Source organism: Rhinoraja longicauda, chromosome 7 (genome assembly GCF_053455715.1).
Source record: "Rhinoraja longicauda isolate Sanriku21f chromosome 7, sRhiLon1.1, whole genome shotgun sequence".
Taxonomy (NCBI): Eukaryota; Metazoa; Chordata; class Chondrichthyes; order Rajiformes; family Arhynchobatidae; genus Rhinoraja; species Rhinoraja longicauda.
The window spans coordinates 43,124,889-43,146,825 of NC_135959.1; the positions used below are offsets into that span (position 1 = coordinate 43,124,889).

At 40.2% G+C, this 21,937-nt stretch overlaps 1 protein-coding gene across 3 annotated transcripts in view; it reads right to left on the bottom strand.

Moving 5' to 3' along the window:
- The window catches only part of pan3 (poly(A) specific ribonuclease subunit PAN3), a 74,012-nt gene that overhangs the window by 34,022 nt on the left and 18,053 nt on the right, over positions 1-21,937 (bottom strand). For all 3 annotated transcript variants that reach the window (XM_078402392.1, XM_078402391.1, XM_078402390.1), the window contains exons 3-5: positions 20,538-20,610; positions 15,162-15,229; positions 11,977-12,127 (exon numbers count right to left, since the gene is read on the bottom strand). In XM_078402392.1, coding sequence (XP_078258518.1) covers positions 11,977-12,127; positions 15,162-15,229; positions 20,538-20,610 — 292 coding nt within the window. The remainder of the gene's footprint in view (positions 1-11,976; positions 12,128-15,161; positions 15,230-20,537; positions 20,611-21,937) is intronic.

Consider the following 21,937-nt stretch of genomic DNA (forward strand, 5'->3'; position numbering starts at 1 on the left):
GGCCCTGGAGATTTGTCTATCTTCATACACGATAGTACCTTCAGTACTTCTTCGACGGTAACCCTGACTGCTCTCAAGACACTTCCAGTGACTGCTCCAATTTCATCCGTCCTACCGTCTTTCTTCTCGGTAAATACAGAGAAATACTCATTTAGTACCTTGCCCATCTCCTGTGGCTCCACACAGAGGTGACCGCTTTGATTCCTGAGAGGTCCCACTCTCTCTCTAGTCATCCATTTCCCCCTTATGTATTTAATAAAATATTTTGGGATTGTCCTTTATGCTACCCGCCAGAGCTACCTCCTGACCCCTTTTTGCCCTTCTGATTTCCTTTTTTAGTTTACTCCTTAGTTCCAGAAACTCCTCCAGGGATGCAATTGATCCCAGCTGCCTATACCTGTCCCATGCATCCTTCTTGTTTTTGATAATGTCTCAATTTCCCTTGTCAGTGAAGCTGCCTTACGTTTGCCTGCTTTGCCCTTCACTCTAACGGGGGCGTCTGAAGTAAGTACACATCCTGAGCTTACTTCAGTACATTTTTAAAAACATCCCACTTGGCCGATGTTCCTTTCCCCTCAAATAACCTGCTCCAGTCAACTTGGGCGAGACCTTCTCTCATCCCCTTAAAGTTGGCCTTACCCCAGTTGAGCATTTCAACACGTGGACCCTCTCCGTCTCTATCCATAACTATCTTAAACCTAATCGAACTGTGGTCACTGGTCCCAAAAGGCACCTCCACACACACTTCATTAACTTGCCCATCCCAATTTCCCAATACTAGATCTAGCGTTGACCTCTCATGTGTGGAGGCCGCCACATACTGCTTAAGAATTGATCAATTGGTACGTTGATAAACCAGAGGAAATGCACCAACTACAGATGTTAAAAGAGAGAATGCAGAGAGTCAATTATACAAATGGCCTGCTACTATGCTGTAAAACCATAACATTATAGGTAAGATTAAACTATACACGTCTAGCTAGCATAAAATATTGTCTCCGCCCCATAGACCAATTATAAAAAAGAAAAGCTCTGCTTGACTGACTGATACCATAAAGGGAGTACCCAAACATGTTGTTGCAAGACCTTAAATTTTAGAAATATTGTTTTGATGTATTTTTAGCTGTGGTATATTTCACAGGAGACAACTGTGACCAAATAACCATGCATACTCATTTAATTTGACGGGGACAGTGGAGGATGTGAGGGAGGACCGGGGTGGGGGGGGGGTGGGGGGGAAGAAGAGAGGGAGAAGGGGGGGAGAGAAACCAGGGAGAGAGGAGAGAGAGGGGGTGGGGGAACCAGGGAGAGAGGAGAGAGGGGGGGGGGGGGAGGAAGTATAGGTTATCAGAATGGGGAAGGTCACCAGATTTTCTAGCAAAGAGCATCATCAATTCAACCATCCAGTTCTTTCATTGAACCTTTTGCTGACACTAACTTTTAACTCCAGATTCACAAAGTGAGCTCCGAGGGGGAAATAGGATAGAAGCTGCAGAAAGTTGAAAACTCAAAAGGATGACAGGGAAAGGAGAAAAGTAGTGATGCAGAAGAGAAAGCTACACAGGTGACATCAGTTTTTGTGTTAAGAGTTCAGGAGCTCCATATAATTGTTGGAGATGAGATTCTGATTATGCACAAATTCAAGATTTAACCAACATCAGTACTTTGGAAACAGAAACTGCAAGTACCAAGGCCCAAGTAAAATAATAATGATTTGAAAATAACAACTAATGACCACTCACAGCCTTTATTAGCTATTTTACACATAATCTATGCTCACACTAAATTTTAAAACAAGTTTGTAAGAAATACTTTGCCTCTCCCCACCCCATTCTGTTCATCTGCAGCAGAACCACTGTCCTCAGGGAATCCCCTAAGCATTATAGACAGTTTTTCTTCCCCAAAGACTTATGTTTAACCAACTATTTATCACTTTCAAAAGCAATTTAAAATTGTTTAGGTTCTGGTTGTCCTTTATAGATGGTTGAACATGCTTTATATAGATCCGTGACACCAAACCACGGACATAAAGACATTCATGCACAAAATGTAAGGATTTCCAAAATAGTCATAATGCAATGGCAGAACAGTGTTTTCCTAATGCAGATGTCACAGGTACTAAAATTTTGCACAAAGTAATAACATGTTTTATTGCACAAAAAGGAAATACTTCGGATGGCTCCTGCATCCTTCCAACTATGACTGTATATATGTATCATAAAGTTGCTACTTGGTTACAATTGGAACTTTTCAGCAAAACCAAACAAACCTCAGATTACAAATAGTTTTGTTCATTACAGAGTAAAAAGGTTTTTGTTGCGTGTGCGCTAGTCAACGAAAAGACTATACATGATTACCATCAAGCCATCCACATAAAGAGTACAAGATAAAGTCCGATAAAAGATAGTTCAAAAATCTCCAATGAGGTAGATGGGAGGTCAGGGCCACACACTAACTGGTGGGAAGAAACTGTCCCTGAATCTGGAGGTATGAGTTTTCAAATTTCTGTACCCCTTGCCTGATGGGAGAACAGGGAGAGAGACCAGGTCCTTGACTATGCTGGTGGCCTTGCAAAGGCAGCGTGAAGTGTAGATGGAATCAATGAAAGAGAGGCAGGTGTGCTTGAAGGTCTGGGCTACGTCCAATTTCTTGCGGCCTTGGATAGAGCTGTTACCAAACTTTGCTGTGATGCATCGCGGCAAAATGCTTTTTAACGCGCATCTGCAGAATATGGTGAGGGTTGTTGGGGACATGCCGAACTTCCTACAGCTTCTAAGGAAGTACAGACATCGGTGTGCTTTCTTGGCTTTTGCTTCAATGTGGCTGGGCCAGAAAAAATTGCTGGTAATATTTCTTCATAAGAACTTGAAGCTTTCAATCATCTCTACTTCGGTACCATCAATGTATTACACAGGATACATCCAATCCCCCGCGGTGCCCAGTGGTCCCGGATATCCTCCAGGGTGCCCGTGGACAGCGCGTAGTCCCTCTCCAACACCACCCGTACGCGGATGTAACCCCGGAAAAGGGGTAGGCAGCTGGCTCGGGCAGAGCCCTCTTCCGCCTGGCGTCGCGAGTCGCGGATGGCCAGTTTGGCCAGGCCCAGGAGCAACCCAACAAGGACATCTTCAGCCCTACCCTCTCCCCTACGCACAGGGTGTCCAAAGATGAGGATGGTGGGTGAAAAGTGCAGCCAAAAAGCAAGGAGCAGCCCCTTTAGATATTGGAACAGGGACTGCAACCTCACACACTCCACGTACACGTGGTACACAGACTCTTCCAACCCGCAAAAGTGGCAGGCGGCTGGCGAGTCTGTGAACCGCGTGAGGAACAGGTTGCAGGGGACTCCTCGGTGCAATACCTTCCACCCCAGGTCCCCGATGGAGAGGGGCAGAACGGCCTAACACCGTGGAGTTGGCGGCCTCCAGCTGGGATCGACCTTGAAGGCTCCGGTCGCAGGGCCTGGACTTACCATCTCCACCTTTGGAGGCTTCAGCTGCGGGCTCTGTGGACCGCAACATCGGGAGCTCGCAGGTCCCTGGCTGGCGACCGGCTTTCGGGAGCTCCAGCCGTAGCAGCTGCGACCGCCCCGAATCGTAAGGCTCGATCGACCCGTTCGCAGGACCTTCATCGCCCTGCGTGGCTCGGCCGCGGCACCTTCCATCGCCCGGTGGGGACTTAGGACCTTCATCGGCCTGCTCGGCTCGGGGACCTTCCATCGCTCGGCAGGGGTTTCAAAAGTCGGGAGCCTCGGTCGCCTCGAAGTAGCAGTTTGACTGCCTGACCGCGGGAGAAGAACAGAGGAGGAGATAAGACTTTTCCTTGCCTTCCATCACAGTGAGGGTGTGCTTGGAGGAATCACTGTGATGGTTGTCTGTGTTAAATTTATGTAATTGTGTGTCTTGTGCTCTTTATTGTTTATGACTGCATGGTAACGACAATTTCATTCAAATCTATTTTTGAATGACAATAAAAGCAATTTGAATTTGAATTTAAGAGCTAGTGTTTTAGTCTCGCATTATTTTTCCTGCAGGATTTTCTAAAATGAAGTCATTTCCATCACTGTTTATTTTTCTTGTTGCATGCTAGAATTACTAAAAGCTGTATGTAACATTGTTTCATTGTTTAATTAACAATGCCTCAAAACTCATTGGCCGGCGGATCATTCTACAGCAAGACAATGATCCCAAACATGCTGCTGAAGCAACAAAGGAGTTTTTTTAAAGCTAAAAATGGTCAATTCTTGAGTGGTCCAATCAATCACCCGACCTGAACCCAGTTGAGCATGCCTTTTAGATGCTGAAGGGAAAACTGAAGGGGACTAGCCCCCAAAGCAAGCATAAGCTAAAGATGGCTGCAATACAGGCCTGGCAGAGCATCACCAGAGAAGACACCCATCATGGTGATGTCCATGAATCGCACTTCAAGCAGTCATTGCATGCAAAGGATATGCAACAAAATACTAAACATAACTACTTTTATTTACATGACATTGCTGCGTCCCAAACATTTTGGTGCCCTGAAATGGGGGGGGGGGGGGACTATGTATAAACACTGCTGTAATTTCTACATGGTGAAACCAAAATGTATAAAAATACCCTTTATTAAAGTCTGACAATGTGCACTTTAACCATGTGATTTTTTCTATTACAAATCTCAAATTGTGGAGTACAGAGGCAAATAAATAAATGATGGGTCTTTGTCCCAAACATTATGGAGGGCACTGTACTTTGTCCCTATTGTATACACTATAAATGCAGTTATGTTTTGTGGCGTTGCTCCATAAGGCAGGAAATATTGGGCATTTAGAAATTTAACAACAGAAATTGGAATTTAACAACAGAAACGAGTAATCTCAATCCAACAAAAGGTTTTCAAACAAAACTTTTGCAACATTATGCTGTTTCACTGTGGATGCAGAAAAACCTGCAGATTCTGAAATTCAAAAATAAAAATAGAACATGCCAAAAATATTCAGGCCAGGCAGCACCTGTGGGAAACTTCAACAAGATGCCTCCAGCCAACATCCTTCTACTCCTCTTTCAGCATTCCACAGGAACCATTCTCTCCACAACTTCCGGGTTGACTCTCCATCACCATCCTATCATAGACGTGAGTGTTATTCACCCTTCTGTCATAGACGTGCGTGTTATTCGCCCCCGTAATAGACATGCTTGTTATTCTCCCCATAACTCTCCTTTCTCTGCTAGTTTAAACACGCCCATTTTCTATATTTTCCCAGTTCCATCCACCATCAGAAATTTTAACCTGTTGCTTCCCGCTGCAGATGCTACCTAACCAGAGTATTTCTAACATTTTCCATTTTTAATTTTGCAATGGATGAACACTAATTCTGTATAAAAGTGAAATTTAACCCATCAGCTCTTCACAATTCTGCAATTAGCTAATGCAAGAGCAATGATGCTTGTAATAATTGAATAAATGTCATTGCAATGCCTCTTTTGGTACTGAAAGACTTCTATGATTTCCCACTTTTCTATACATGGCTACTTAAATCTTTGCAACAAGATATTTAAATATATAGGCTGTAATATTGTGAAGATGTTTTATGAAGATCTTGTCATATGACCATGCCTCAAAACTAAAAATACTGAAAAATGAATCGTCACTATCAGAGGCCAGAATAGTCACACAACGCTGCGTGTTACTATCCCACATTACAAAATATTACAGCATAGATTTAAATTACAGAACTTTGTGTCAAGAGCTGTCCTTCTGGATTCTATTGTACTAATGGGAGTGCAGAGTGAATAAATTAAATTGGACCACAGTATTTCCCAAGCACATTCTCACCAACTGCAATTTCAAAGTTCCATGAATATATTTGCATCCTGCTAGTTAGCAAGTGAAAGATATACATCGAGATTTACAATAACTTCATAACTATATTAAGCAGGCATGTGAGCAAGGTAAAAAAAGAGGAAAAGAGCTGAGCGCATGGGGGTAAAAAATAAATAAACCGGGAAATTTTTGAAAATTTACACACAAAATTATCCGTTTCAAGCCTCTTTTAGTGCATTTTAAAGTAAAAACAGACATTACAAAATAATGTGAATATGTTACTGTACACTAATAACATTTTGAAGTAAATTCGTACATTAATTGATAATCAGCCCAAAAACGTTGGTAACTGGCTTTTCTGCTGTGTTTTATATTTTACCCCTGTCTTAATTAATTTAGTTATATAATCTTGCACTTAAATTTAATATTTACTCATTACAGTTCCACCACTGATTTTCTGGCACTCTTGGTTCCAGAGCTTTGCTGGTTTATCCAGCAGGCCAAGGAAGTCAGCTATGGGGATAGATTTGCTCGCTCCAGCTGGGCTGGAGTTCCAGAGCCCCGGCCGCAGGTTGGAAATTCAACCCATCAATTGGCCGTGGCAGTCCCGATGAGGTCGAGATTGGCTGCCTTGCCCAACCTAGGTGCCACATTTTCCGGGAGACTTCCAGGGCGCGCGGGGGGATTTCTCGCGGAACTCCTAGCGACCTCTAGCGGAACCCTAGTGTTCATTACAAGTCTATACAGCGTTTTTTTTCCTTTCTTTTTTCCGAACTGATTTCTCCGTTTATTTGGCAACGTGAAAAACGCGGAAACAATGCAAAAAGCGCGGAAAATGGATTTTTTAAAACGTGGAAATCCGCGGAAACGCAGAAAATTCACATGCCTGATTAAAGAAGCTAGACACAAATAGACACAGGACAATGCCCCTCAGTTTTTTTTAACTGAACATTATCAATGGCCATGTAAGCACTTGTTCCGCATCCATAATTATCCATTGGTGGTTGTAAGCTATTTTCTTGAAATGTTGTCTTCTAGACCTTTTTTAATTTTTCATTCATAGTATATGAACTTTGCTGGAAAGGCCAGCATTTACTGTCATAGAGTCAGAATCATACAGCACAGAACCAGGCCCTTTGACTCAATTGCCCACACCGACTAAAATGGCCTGTAAGAAGCATTAAAAAAGCTTCTTACAACATTTACTGGTTACTAAAAGTATTGTATACAAACATTATCTGAAGCAGATTTCTTATCAGGTCAGTATCATATCTAAGGATGTGGTACAATTTATCATATCTAAAAAAAAAACACAATTGGACATGGGTCAAATAATAGTCACATTGAGTAAAATGGCAATTGAAGCAAGGCAACGTGTCTCTCATTAGTATTAAACAGAGATTTACTTTCTTTCAGCAGTGAAAGGATTTTGTAGCAATTTCTTCTGAAACCAAAAATGGAGGAAAATACAAACAAACCTAAAATAGACAAATAAATTAATATATTTGCTCATCATTTTTGTTACAGTGAGGGAAGTCTTTCACCTCTAAAGGGGAAAAAATACGATTTCTCGAGGATACATACTCCCTAAACACCTAAATGTAATCACATGTAAAACTGCAGTTAAACCACTGGCTGTCATTAGGAAACAGCAACAATACTTTAAAGATCTTGAGTCTAGGTATCACACCCAAAGGGATGTTATTCAGAGCAACAATTCAACCAAAACATAAATAGCTTAAATCATCCAAAATTAAATTAGTGAAGAAACATGTACTAATAAGAAGCCATCTACAATTTACATCAACATCTCAAATCGTACACTGGCATATTTCAATAGCATTCTGCCAAATAATCCATTTTTACCAAAATTTGTAAATTCATGAATAGATAAGGGCAGAAAAGGAATCAATTATTTGGTTCACAATGAAACTCATTCCACAAAACGTGATATTAAGCCATATAGCCTTGATACAAATTATTTTCTTTGTCTGACAACTGTGCATGAGGGTAAAGAAAGGAGAGAATACAATGTCCCTGATGGTTCAGGAAGATTTTCCAGTGCACACCTAAGCCAGTCAATCCAAGATGATCCCAGAGTCAATCCGTAGTCTGCGCAGTAAAAGTGGATTGCAGCCAGCATTGTGAAAGGGGTGCTACAAATAGGCCTCAGCTCCAGCTTCTTATTTTTGATTACCAGATAATCAGTCAACAATTATTTAAGGTTCACACATATATATTGGCCACCTGGGTAAGGTGTTGGAAGAACCACACCCTTGCAAGTCAACTCCTTCAGAAGAAAGGAAAAAAATGACAGGAAAAAAAAAGCAAATATGGAAGGATCTCTACTTCTCTGGTGCTGAACAAGAAAACCTTCACTGTAAATTTCACCTTTTGATACTTAATAGGTTTAGCAGTAGGCAAATTGCAAAAAGTCTTGTTAGTCAGGCTCAAATCACATACATGTTAAAGCAGAAAAACAAACAGAATCATTTTGAAGTACCCTGCCCAAAATTCAGCATAGTGCACACAAATCTCTTCCATTCAAAAGAAACAAAGATGACTTTACAATAAAAATGCATCTAGTGTAGAGCTGGTATGCGTATCTTCCAAGTTATTTGCCAGTAAGTTTGAAGGAAATAACTTTCTCATGTCGTTTCAAACTCAAATAGTTTGAACATTTCAATTTTTGAGATGATCAATCCAAGATTTTACAGCCACCCATGCCAGATATATCAGGCATATTCCAACATTCAGTTTCCCCTCTTTTAGGGAAGACATTCTCATTCCACCAGACCACTAATTTTTCTCCAAACTCCTTGAACTTGCAGCAATACTGACCTAAAACATAAGTATTTCCGACTAAAATAGATAGAGCAAAAGAAGGAAATCGTGTCCCACGTTTGATCAAAGAGCAAGATTTTGAGTGCCTTAACGGAGGAGGAAAGCTTTAGGGTGTTGAAGAGGTAAAGAATTCCAGATCTGGGGCCAGAAAGCTGAAGACAAAAGCCATTATCAGTGGGGAAAAGAAAATCAGGAAAGCTAATTAGAAGAATATGTTTTTCTAAGAGGGTTATAGCACCATAGGAGTTTACAGAAATAAGTAGCAGATCCATGAGGACGAATTTTAAATTCAAAGCATTAATTCTTTGCAAGGTGAGTTATAAACTATAATTAGTTATCTTTTTGAAGCTGATGAGGCTTGACATAAATACAAAAAAGCTTTTTTTTAGTATTAAACATATTCACTTTTGGCATCACCATTGATTGCCTAACCTTAATTTCATTTGAGAAGCTAGTGGTGAGCTGCCTGCTTGAACCACCATAGTCCTACTGGTGAAGGTACTCCTAAAGCACTGTTGGCCCAGGATTTCCAAGTTTGGGACCTAGCAAAGAACCACCCATAATATTTGTCCAAGTCAGGATGGAATGAGACTTCATGTGGAATCTGCAAGTGGTGATACTTGCATGCATCTGAGGCCCTTGTCCTTTCGGTGGTTGAGCCACAGGTCTGGGACAATTTGTCAGAGTAGCCTGTGAAAGTAACTGCAGTACATATTGTAGATTGTACACACTGTCAACAGTTTGCTGATAGCGGCAATAAATGTCCAGGGAGGTTGACAGGGTACCGTTTGCCGTGGATGGTGTCAAGTTTCTTGGAGTTGTTTGCATTTAATTAATCAAGTAAAAGGTCTTGCTCTTGACTTCATCTTGTACTTCGTGGAAAGGCTTTGCCAAAAGGCAAATCAATACCTCTGGACAAGAGCATTTGAATGCACTTGCCACAGTATTTAATGGCTCGTCCAGGTGAATTTCTGGCCTATGGTGACTGCAAGGTTAGTTGCAGAAGATTCAGTGACGTTTACACCTTGGAATATTAAGTGCAGGTGGTTAAACTTCTCATTGAAGATTGTCAATGTCTGGCACTTTTGTGGTACAAATATTATGTGTCGCCTAACAGCTAGTACCTGAACATTGTCTCGGTCTTGCTAGGTGCAAATACGGGCTGCTTCATTTGTTAAAAAGTTGCAATTGAAATTGAACATTGTGCAATCATTGGCAAACATCGTCAATTGCAAGCTTCAGATCATTGATGAAGTTCATAGAACAGTACTGCACAGGAATAGGCCCTGCGGCCCACAATGTCTGTGCTGAACATGATGCAAAGTCTAACCCTTATCTGTCTGCACATAATCCATATTCCTCCATATCCATGTGCTTATCTAAAAGTCTCCTAAATGCCACTGTCATATCCAACACCAACCCTGGCAGCATGTTCCAGGCACTCGCCACCCTCTCTGTAATAAAATGTGCCCCACACATCTATATACTAAAACTCTCGTTTGTTATCTTGTTTGTGACTGAACTTCAGCCAAAACAGTACATGATAGCGCGACAATTTTAGGCCCACCTTACTCACCATTGTCACTTTAGTGATAATGCAAGTAGTTTTATTGAAATCGGTGTTATATTTTTAAAGTTATTCATATTTTAAAGTTTAAAAGGAGGGGAAGGGGAGGGGAGGAGGCAAGGGGGTAGTGGGGGAGAAGGGAGAGGGGGTTGAGGAGAGAGAGGAAGGACAGGGTGCTGCACCAATGCAAGAGAGGTTTGGGCCCAACGGGTCCACATTGTCTAGTATCCTTTAAGCTTTGCCCCTCTCGCCTTAAAGCTATGCACTCTAGTATTTGACTTTGGTGTAGGTGAAGTAGTTGAAGATGATTGTGCCCAAGACACTGCCTTGAACAATTTAATGAAGTCCATGTAGTGATGTCCTGGGGGGGGAAATGATTGATTTTCGTGCATGACTAACTCCAACTGTTTTCCCTTTTATGCTCATCGACTTAGTTTTACACAGGCACCTTAAGCCACAAATGTTGCTTTGTTGTCAAGGGCAGTCGCTGTTATGTCATAACAGATTATGTCATAGCTGAGCTATCTCTCTCTCCTAACCCGAACTCTATATTTCAGAACTTTGCTTCTTTATTGGGCAATGCCACAATGAATTTTAGGATCCAGTGGTCTTAATGAAACCCATACTGGGCATTGGTAAATAAATGCCATTTGATAGACCTATTGATGATAATCTTCACTTTGCTGATGTTTGAGAGTTATTTGTCAGTAATTAGCTAGACCAAATTTGTTTTTTTGTGTGAAAGGGACATATCCAAGCAATTTGCTACTTTGTCAGTGTTGTACTGGAACGAATTAGCAGCTGGGTCTGGAATGCAGGTCTTCAGGACTATAGCTACAAAGTTGCCTGATCTCAACTATTTCTTGATATCACATGGTTGCTGTAGATTGGCTTCCATGATAGCAAAGATTCAAGAGGAAGCCAAGCTGGATCATATATTCGGCATTGCTGATTGACCAAGATGGCAAATGCCTTCAATCTTTTCTCCAGCACTCATGTACTACTGACTCTACATCAAGGTTGGGCATGTGCTTGGAACCTTTACTGGCAGCAAGTAGCTTTACAAGTAAGTACATTTTGTTTTCAAATATTCGGAAGTGCATAATGTTAAACAAGCATATCAAAGCATGCTTTGCAAGCACTCCCTACCCCATTGCCACATCTCCTGCATTAACAGCATAGAGAGAAAAAAAGAAAATAATGGCCTTTTTAATATGATGTTCATTTGTAGAAGTAGTTTCCAGAACAACATCAGATCCTAGAATTGTAAACAGCATGCTTCAAAACAAAAAACCTTAAACACCATTTGTTTATCTTTTGACTGACCTGCTGAGCATGTCCAATATTTTGTGTTTCTATTTCAGATTTCCAGAAAATGCAGCTCGTTTTGATTTAGAATGCTTAAGTTTTGACAGATTTGATTCTAACCAAATTATTATACCACAAATGAGGAACCAACAAACTTTGCCTCATCGTTATGTCCCGTATCCCTACCAAATGCAAGGATGAATAGTGAATGAAATTTCTGATGTTTGTCAATTCATCTACCTAAATGGGTCTTTTTTTATCTGGGAAGTGTTAAATACAGCTGGTAATACATCAGACATACATTTCTCCGTTCACTTTGATATAGCATTGACTGCAAATGACCTCTTTTGTTCTTTTGAAAAATCTCAAAACAAATGAGTTGTACATCATACTCATTATTAAAATAAAAGATAAGGAGAGTTGATTAGATACGTAATGAATCACTTGTAGCTTACCTGGGGCTAAGCCAGCTGCTGATGGACTGCCCAAGGATGGATGAGAAAATAAGGCTGGTGAAAAGGCAGACATGTTGGATTGGGACACAGAATTTAGCCTTGGGGTTGATCCTCCTTTTGGGATGAATTCACTTGCAGCTGGATTTGGTGTCTGGCAATAAAACAACATTCTATGCAATTATCAGGTAAGATCTAGAACATCCATTGCCTAACACTTAACTTGAATTTCAAATTCTGCGGCATGGCAAACGTTTGTAGCAAGTAAAAATAATTTTTAGAAAGGGATGGTAAAATTAAAAATAAGCTCTTTCACATAAACTCAAATAATCAATAAGAGGTTTCACTCCTGCGAACATTCACTTCCAAGTATCTGATTGTCTCCTATTTCTGATTATTCGTTTATTAATATTTTGTTTGGTGATTTTTATTTGTGCGTTATTGCTTTGATGGGCTTGTAAAGCTGCTGCAAGTAAAAGTGTCACTGTCCAATTGCCAGTATATATCCAAATGCCAAATAATCAGCCATGATCACATTGAATGGTGGTGCTGGCTTGAAGGGCCGAATGGCCTACTCCTGCACCTATTGTCCATTGCCTATATGACAATTAAATATGCTCGACTTGATTCTTGTTTCAAGGTCCAATATCATAAATCACACTAGTTAGATAATGAAAATATTCTTAGTAACGGAATCCATAGCATTGAATTTCAAAGCGACTTGCCTATTCCCAAACCAAACTCAAAAGGTAATGAATTGTTTGTAGGAAACTAAGAGACAGATGAAGTGACACTAGTGAGCACCACTCTGCAGGTGTTGTATGAATGATTTTTGTGAAGGAAACATTGCACATCAGCTGAATAGCAGACTTCAAGACAGGTGATGTTTCAAGTTACAATATAAATATTGAATTTTTTAGAATAGTTGTTTTAGGTCAGAATTCAGGGGTAGATTGCATAATGCAAATGTTAACACCAGGCACATTATACTACGAGATAGAAAGAAAAGGGGTTTCTACTTTGGGAGCGTTAATGAGACAACCAGAGAACTGCTTTATCTAGCTCACAGAGTAGGGTCAAAAGACCAATGGATTTGAAGAAACAGAGCCAATAAACTAGCCAATTATTACAATCTTTACCAACTGCTGACAGATACTTCCAAAAAGGTGTTCCTTAAATTTATATTTCAAGGCAATTTATTTTTGAAATCTCAGCTGTAAGCAGATCTTAACATGAAACCAGCATTTCAATCATTCAATAATCTGATCAGGAATTTGAGTCAGGGCTAACCCTAATTATTAAATTCATCCAGCAGCTTCATATGCAGGCACATTTAATACAAACTAAAAATACAGTTTAGTTTAGAGATACAGCATGGAAGCAGTCCCTTTGGCCCACCGTGTCAATGCCCACCATCGATCACATGTTCACACTAGTTTTATTTATCCCGCTTTCTTGTCTGCTCCCTACACATTAGGGGCAATTTACAGAGAGAGGCCAATTAACCTATAAACCCACACGTCTTTGGGATGTGGGAGGAAACCCACGGGGTCACAGGGAGAACGTGCAGACATTACACAGATAGCACCCAAGAACAGGATCAAATCCTGGCACTGTGGGGCAGAAGCTCTGCCAAATACACCACTGTGCCACCCCAGGATCAAGCTGAGAGTTAGATTTTTTTTTTTTTTAAATGATGTAACTGGCAAACCTAAATTCTAAAAGTATTCTACTTGAAACTGCGAATAAGCATGAATAAATATAAAAGTATCAAATTTGCTCCCTTTATGTTAATGTAGGAAGTTTAAGTAGTACTTTGCTTGATACGGAAGCATGTTCGCCATTGCTCAAAAAGAACTCGTTGACTACGGTTCTATCATTATACAGACTTGGTGTTTTATCTACAATCAAATCTAGAAATTGTGCTTCCGCACATACGAGCGCAAAAGTGTGCTAGAGAGGAAAAATAAATCACATATATGGTACTATTTATTAGTAAAGAACTCGTTTCAAATCCCACTTTCTAGTTTTGAACCCTAATGTGACCCCATTCCTATTTTTACTATACCAACGATACACTTCAGCCATTGTACCAATCAGTAATTCTACTGAAGACATTAAAATAGATAAGTAGGTAGAATAAGTGTTCTCCCAAACTTCACATAATAATTTTAAATTGAACACAAAGTATGTTTTTTTTTCATTGCTAATGTTGCCTGGTCTGCTAAGTTCCTCCAGCACTTTGTTTATTATTCAAGATTCCATCACCTCAGGGCCTCATTTTTTTCAATTGTTTGTTGGACTAAAGATCAAGTACGATTTTACTTTTGAAACCATTTTTACAATCTATTTACCAAAGAGCTTATTTTGAAAATAGCCAACTTTTCATGCACAAAATATTTTTTGCCAATAGTTACCAATATAATTTTAAGGCTTTTTAACAAAGCAATGTTGCTTTGCACGTGATATAACTGCTGATAACCAATGCAGGAAATATTTCAGTAACATCTCTTGTATGCTGTGACTGCAAAAGTCATGAGGTAATGAACAATTAGGGAATGAATAAAAACTAGCGCATTCTGCCCAATAGGTTCAAATAGTCCTACATACCAAACATTGCACCACAATATTTATCTCATATCACAAGATCAAGAGATTTTTCAATTGCTTAAGTAGCTTTACTTATGGCCAGTATATAACTTTATTTGCATAAGTAGCTTTACTTATGGCCATTTCAGTTTCCCAACGAAGAAACATTACAGGCACTATTCATATTAAACCAGGAACAAATATTTTAAAAGCTACTTCACGAAATAAGCACTGTTGACAAACTAGATCAAGACAATTATTAATGATTTACTTTACAGGAGTAACTATAACGATACAAATACCAGCAACATGGTCAAAATGAAAAGAACGTTAAAATATCATACTGTAAAAAAGTATAACACAATATATCATAGAATAAGTTACATTTTAGTAGCATGGTTTATTATCCAAATTATTTTTATATTGTAAACTATAAGCGCTTTCCTTATTCACTTTCTTTGCTTAAAGATAAATAATGCAACTATTGTCATCCACATCAAGGTGGAACAGAAAAAATTATCTGTTGGACTGAAAAATCGAGGCACAGAATTACAAGGAAGTAGAAAAATTATCAGTTTAAATCATAATAAACTGCCTACCTTTCTCCTTTGGGAGATGTTGAGGCTAGAGAAATCACTGAACAATGAGGCAGGTAAATTTAGTTGATCTGCAAGAAAACAAAAGCTCTTAGATTAGAAGTCAATTACCATTTTTTTTAAATTATTCAATCAGGGGTTATGGGCATTGTTGACAAGATCAGCAAATCATGACATTCTCTAGTTGTCCTTCAAACAGTGGCATGCTACATGGCTAAATTAGGAAACAGAGTTAAGAAACAAAGAGGTTCTGTTACAATACTAGGTAGCCAACTAATGGGAAAGTTAGAGAAAAACAGGGAAATTATAGTGGTGCAATAGCTATACGATAGAGATGTGTGTCATATGGGACTTGCAAAAGAATAAAATGTCAAATGTTAAAAGGGTGCCAACCATGGGCTAAAATCAATGACAAAACAGTAAAGTTAAATACCCTAAATAGATGACAGGAAGTGTAAAATATGGGCACCTACAAAGTATTTTTGAAAGATCAGGGTATTGAGAGCTATGGGGAACAAGCAAAGAAGAGGAAATGAGATCTGGAACAGATCTGCCATGATCATAGCCTCTTGACATGGATGGAGAATTGGTTGGCCACAAGGAAGCAAAGAGTAGGAATAAACAGGTCCTTTTCAGAATGGCAGGCAGTGGCGAGTGGAGTGTCGCAAGGCTCGGTGCTGGGGCCACAACTATTTACAATATATATTAATGATTTGGATGATGGAATTAGAAGTAACACAAGCAAGTTTGCAGGTGACACAAAGCTGGGTGGCAGTGTGAACTGCGAAGAGGATGTTAGGAAGTCGTAGGGTGACTTGGACAGGTTGAGTGAGTGTGCAGATGCGTGGCAGATGCAATATAATGTAGATCAGGCATGTGAGTGAGGTTAAAAAAAGAGGAAGAGCCGAGCGCTTGCGTGACGCATACAACGGGGGTAAAAAAATCGGAAAATTTACACACAAAATTACCCGTTTCAAGCCTCTTTTAGTGCATTTCAAAGTAAAAACAGACATTACAAAATAATGTGAATATGTCACTGTACACTAATAACATTGAGGCGCAGGCAAGTCCCAAGAAAGCATATGTGGCTGTGGTAGCAAGTCTGGGTCAAAACGTGGTCGTAGAGTAGGAGGGCAGGAGAAATCACAGAAGGGGAGCAGCAAGAGAGCATGTTGCTAAACTCTCGTCGAAGAGAGAACTTCTTCAAAGTAGACATACCTTGAGGAGAAATCGCAGTGGAGCGGCAAGTAGTATAGGAAAATAACTGTAGATGCTGGTACAAATCGAAGGTATCACAAAACGCTGGAGTAACTCAGCAGGTCAGGCAGCATCTAGGAGAGGGAATGTGTGACGTTTCGGGTCGAGACCCTTCTTCAGACTCAAGAGTCTGAAGAAGGGTCTCGACCCGAAACATCACCCATTCTCTCTCCTAGATGCTGCCTGACCTGCTGAGTTACTCCCATCATTTTGTGATACCTTCGATTTGTACCAGCATCCGCAGTTATTTTCCTACACTAATAACAATGAAGTAAATTCGCACATTAATTGATAATCAGCCCAAAAAGGTAGTAATTGGCTTTTCTGCTGTGTTTTATATTTTAACCCTGTCTTAATTAATTTAGTTATATAATCTAGCACTTAAATTTAATATTTACACATTACGGTTCCACCACTGATTTTCTGGCACACTTGGTTCCAAAGCTTTTTTAGTTTATCCAGCAGACCATGGGGATAGATTTGCTGGCTCCAGCTGGGCTGGAGTTCCAGAGCCCCGGCCGCAAGTTGCAAATTCAACCCACCGATTGGCTGTGGAAGTCCCGATGAGGTTGAGATTGGCTGCCTTGTCCAGCCTAGGTGCCATATTTTCAGGGAGACTTCCAGGGCATGCGGGGGGGGGGGGATTTCTCGCGGAACCCCTAGCGACCTCTAGCGGAACCCTAATGTTCATTACAAGTCTATACACATTGGGTTTTTTTCTTTTGTTTTTTCGATCCGATTTCTCCGTTTATTTGGCAGTGAAAAACGCGGAAACGATGCAAAAAGCACGGAAAATGGATTTTAAAAATGCGGAAATCCGCGGAAAATTCACATGCCTGGTAGATAAATGTGAGGTTTTCCACTCTGGCGGCAAAAACAAGGAGGCAGATTATTATCTCAATGGTGTCAGATTAGGTAATGGGGAAGTGCAATGAGACCTGGGTGTCCTTGTACACCATTCACTGAAAGTAAGCGTGCAGGTACAGCAGGCAGTGAAGAAAGCTAATGGCATGTTGGCCTTCATAAGTAGAGGAGTAAACAGGTCCATCTGCAGTTGTATAGGGCCCTGGTGAGACCACACCTGTAGTATTGTGTGCAGTTTTGGACTCCTAATTTGAGAAAGGATATCCTTGCCATTGACACAGTGCAGCGTAGGTTCACGAGGTTAATCCACGGGATGCCGGGACTGTCATATGAGGAAAGATTGGGCTTTATTCACTGGAGTTTAGAAGGATGAGAGGGAATCTTATAGAGACGTATAAAATTATGAAAGGACTGAACAAGTTAGATGCAGAAAAAATGTTCCCAATGATGGGAGAGTCCAGAACCAGGGCCCACAGTCTAAGAATAAAGGGGAAGCCATTTAAATCTGAGGGGAGAAAAAACCTTTTCACCCAGAGAGTTGTGGATTGTGAGTAGAGAAGTCTAACTTCAGGTAGTCCCTGCTTCCCCTCTCTATCCCATCCCCCTTCCCAGTTCTCCCACTAGTCTTCCTGTCTCCGACTACATCCTATCTTTGTCCCGCCCCCTCCCGACATCAGTCTGAAGGTCTCGACCGAAACGTCACCCATTCCTTCTCTCCCGAGATGCTGCCTGACCTGCTGAGTTACTCCAGCATTTTGTGTCTATCTTCAATTTAAACCAGCATCTGCAGTTTTCTTTTCCTACAGGTTTGTAGGTTAATTGGCTTCAGTAAAATATTAAAATTGTCCCTGTAGAATAGTGTTAGTGTACGTATGATTACTGGTCGGCGTGGACTCTCTGGGTCAAAGGGTCTGTTTCTGTACTGTATCTCTAAAGTCTAACATACAACTCAACCCATTTTTCCTTGACATGTGGAGACTCCCTGAAATACTATCTTTGAGTTAGCATTACCATGCACAAAAATACTCAAAATCCCATGTCAATGTGCTGACCGCGATAAAAGTCACTCTTTCTGACTAAAGTGCTGCTGAATGTCACTGGTAGATAACATCCATATCCTCACCAATTATGTGATTTTGCATGCAACATCAACACACAATTTTAATGGAAATGTTAACGTAATAAGACAGGTCTTGACCAGTTTTGTCAGACTGATTTACTGGCACTGACTTCACTCCCTATTATTTACATATAAATGTAAATAATAACCATTGTCTAATGAGTTTCTTAGGTACTGATTTTTTTTAAAATTCAAGGCATTGAAAGTGTTAGTGACATAGACAAGTATTTTTAAGCTTTATTTTATATTGGAGTGACAAATGGTCTTGACAACCTCTGAAAATTGACACAATAACCAAATACTCCGATAAAATAGCAACAGATGACAAAATAGAGATGGCCAAAGCAAGCTGGTGCTCTGCCTTTGCAAAGGGTCATTGGTAATGTATGTACTCCAGGTGGTAGAGTGTCAAAGAAATTATACCTTGCAAAATTGTGGTCAAAAGATTAGATAGAAGTGGCAATCTGCAAATTAAAGACTCAAACTATACTCTGTACTTTGATCTCCTTCAGGTTAAAACTCATATTTGTATCATGAAATACAAAAACAGTGAGCCACTAGACTCCTCAACTTGCTTGACCAGTCAGTGAGATTGTGGTCAATCTACAGTTCTGCTCACCACTGGTCATCTCTCACCCTTTGCTTAGCAGGTGCATTTTATCTGTGAGGCTGTAATGGTTATGAATGGCCTGTTTTATTACAAATGTGAAAATAATGAAATGGGCCAACAAAAAAAAAACAACAAAAAAAAGATATTGATCAGCTTGAACTCGCGAAACCATATTTTTTTATCTTCAACAGCTCCACATTTATCAACATTTTATAGATAACCAAACAAGCACTAAATGTATTTCTATCTCAATCTAACCGTTAGATGGGAAATGGAATTGTAAATTTTAATTCGCTGTTTTGGACAGGATTCAATTTAGCAATTCAGTATCTTTCGAGTTGAGGCAACAGAGAAGTGGAAAGTCAAACATGTCACATATTCCACAGCATTATCTTTGGTGCATTGACATCCTAACTAAAGGTTTTCATTACACATTAGAAACAGAATACCAAAACAAATAAAAATATAATTAAAGTGCACTGGCCCAAAACATTTGTGCAACAGAAATCAAAATAAAACTCCACACCATAATACCAGGGTGAAATATAGGGGGACCATACTAACTGGGCAACTATTTTCCATTCTCTAATTCCATGCCATTTAATGCTATTCAACAGTAGTTCAAGTAGCATCTTATTCACGCCCTTTACAGCCTTCCAGACTCGACAATGAACTCAATCTCAAAGTACCACAACCATTCATTATGTGAGAGCAGCCTCAACCGGTCATGATTGTACTGTTCTCATTTATACTTCCAGTATAGCCATCTTTTGTTTCTCTTAATAGGTCCCTTTGCTTAGTTTAGTTTAGAGATACAGTGTAAACAGGCCTTTCGGCTGACCAAGTCCACATCGACCATTGATCTTCCGTACACTTTCTATGTTATCCCACTTTTGTACATACCAGGGGCAATTTACAGACGCCAATTAACCTACAAACCACGCATCTTTGGAATGTGGAAAAAACCCCACACTGTTAAAGGCAGAACGTACAAACTCCGTGTGGACAGTGCTCACTCACACTTAGGATCAAACCTGGGTCTCTGGTGCTGCGACGCAGTAGCTCTACCGCTGCACCATTGGGTTTTCACCCTTTTGGCTCTTTACTCCACACACATCCTTTCTCTATTCCTGTTTAAAATTTGTAACATCTCCAACTATTTTCTATGCTGATAAAATGCAATTGATTTGAAATGAAAATTGTTTCTATCCCCAGTAATGCTGCCTATCTGCTAAATATCTGCATATGTTTTTTAAACTACCGATTACAAGCACTCACTGCGTTTAGCCTATCCTGTGAGCATAGATCATCCAGAGCAGAAACAAGGTAAATAAGAAAGAATAAGTAATTATTAAGTGTTTTAAAATGCAATATTACAATTACAATGGCAGTTCTACCCATTTTGGTTACACAATTTTCAATTTTGAAAACAAGAGCTGCAAACCCTCTCTGCACATCTCAAAACGCTGCAATAGACTACTTTTTATTGTAAAATGAGCACAGCTGAATTACAATAAAAATATTTTACCATGTCCTGCACAGGCATAGGCTTTGGCACAATCACTCAGCAGGCTGGGTGAACTGCTGCTGTTAGCTTGCCTCTGTGGGGAAAAGAAAAAGTGTTTTTTTATATGTCCATTATCTCACGCTATACGTTTACTAATTCCTGCAGGATTTAGTTATTTTCTGGTCAACAAGTCTTCACAAATAATACAAGCATAATTACCATTACTCAGAAAGTGCTTATATTTCAATAGAGAAAAGTATTAAGATAGAGGAGATATCAACATGAGGACCAAGGCCAGTACAGCCTCCTTTGTGAGAGATTTCACTGTAATATACTCAAGATAAACCAAGTTCAGCCTGTCCTGATGAATATCTCCAGTATTTTCTTGGCTTCAAATCAATTTAGGAATTTCAGAAACACATATTTAATCAAAAATGCTTAGAATATGGAACATGCTGCTACAGAACTGAGGGAAATAACAGGTGAACTATAAGCACACAATGAGCAAATTAAGAGGGGATGTGTTTATAATACAACGTGAAATATAGTGGAGTTTTATTTGGAGCATGAACTGTTAAAAATGCTATGCAATTACACTTATCTTTCTCAGTGACAAAGTACACATCCTAAAACCACAGAACTTTTACATTATAATAATAATAATAATGCATTACATTTATATAGCGCTTTTCAAACACTCAAAGACGCTTTACAGGGATTACTAGAACATAGAGAAGAAAATAAATAGATAAATAAGTAAACAAACAGAAAAAGGAGACAGAAGGTGAGGTGACGGTCAGTGGTTGAAAGCAGTGCTGAACAGGTGAGACTTCAGTGATGTTTTGAATGTGGTGAGTGAGGAGGAGTCTCTGACGGTTTGGGGTAGTGAGTTCCAGAGGGTGGGAGCAGCGATGGAGAAAGCCCTGTCCCCCCAGGATCTGAGTTTGGCCTGGATGGGGGGGGGACAGGAGGTTGGCAGCAGCAGAGCGGAGGGTGCAGGTGGGAGTGTGTCTGTGGAGGAGGTCAGTCAGGTAGGATGGGGCCAGGTTATGGAGGGCTTTGTAGGTCATGAGGAGGATTTTGTACTGGATTCTCTGGGGGATGGGGAGCCAGTGGAGCTTGTAAAGGAGGGGGGTGATATGGTCACGGATCGGGGAATTGGTGAGTAGACGGGCAGCGGAGTTTTGAATGTATTGAAGTTTACTGATGATTTTTGAGGGTGAGCCATAGAGGAGGCTGTTGCAGTAGTCCAGACGGGAGGCGATGAAGGCGTGGATGAGGGTTTCTGCAGCTGTGGAGGAGAGGGATGGACGGAGACGGGCGATGTTTTTGAGGTGGAAGAAGGCTGTCTTGGTGATGTGTTTGATGTGTTTGTCGAAGGAGAGTGTTTGATCAAAGATGATTCCAAGATTCCGGATGTG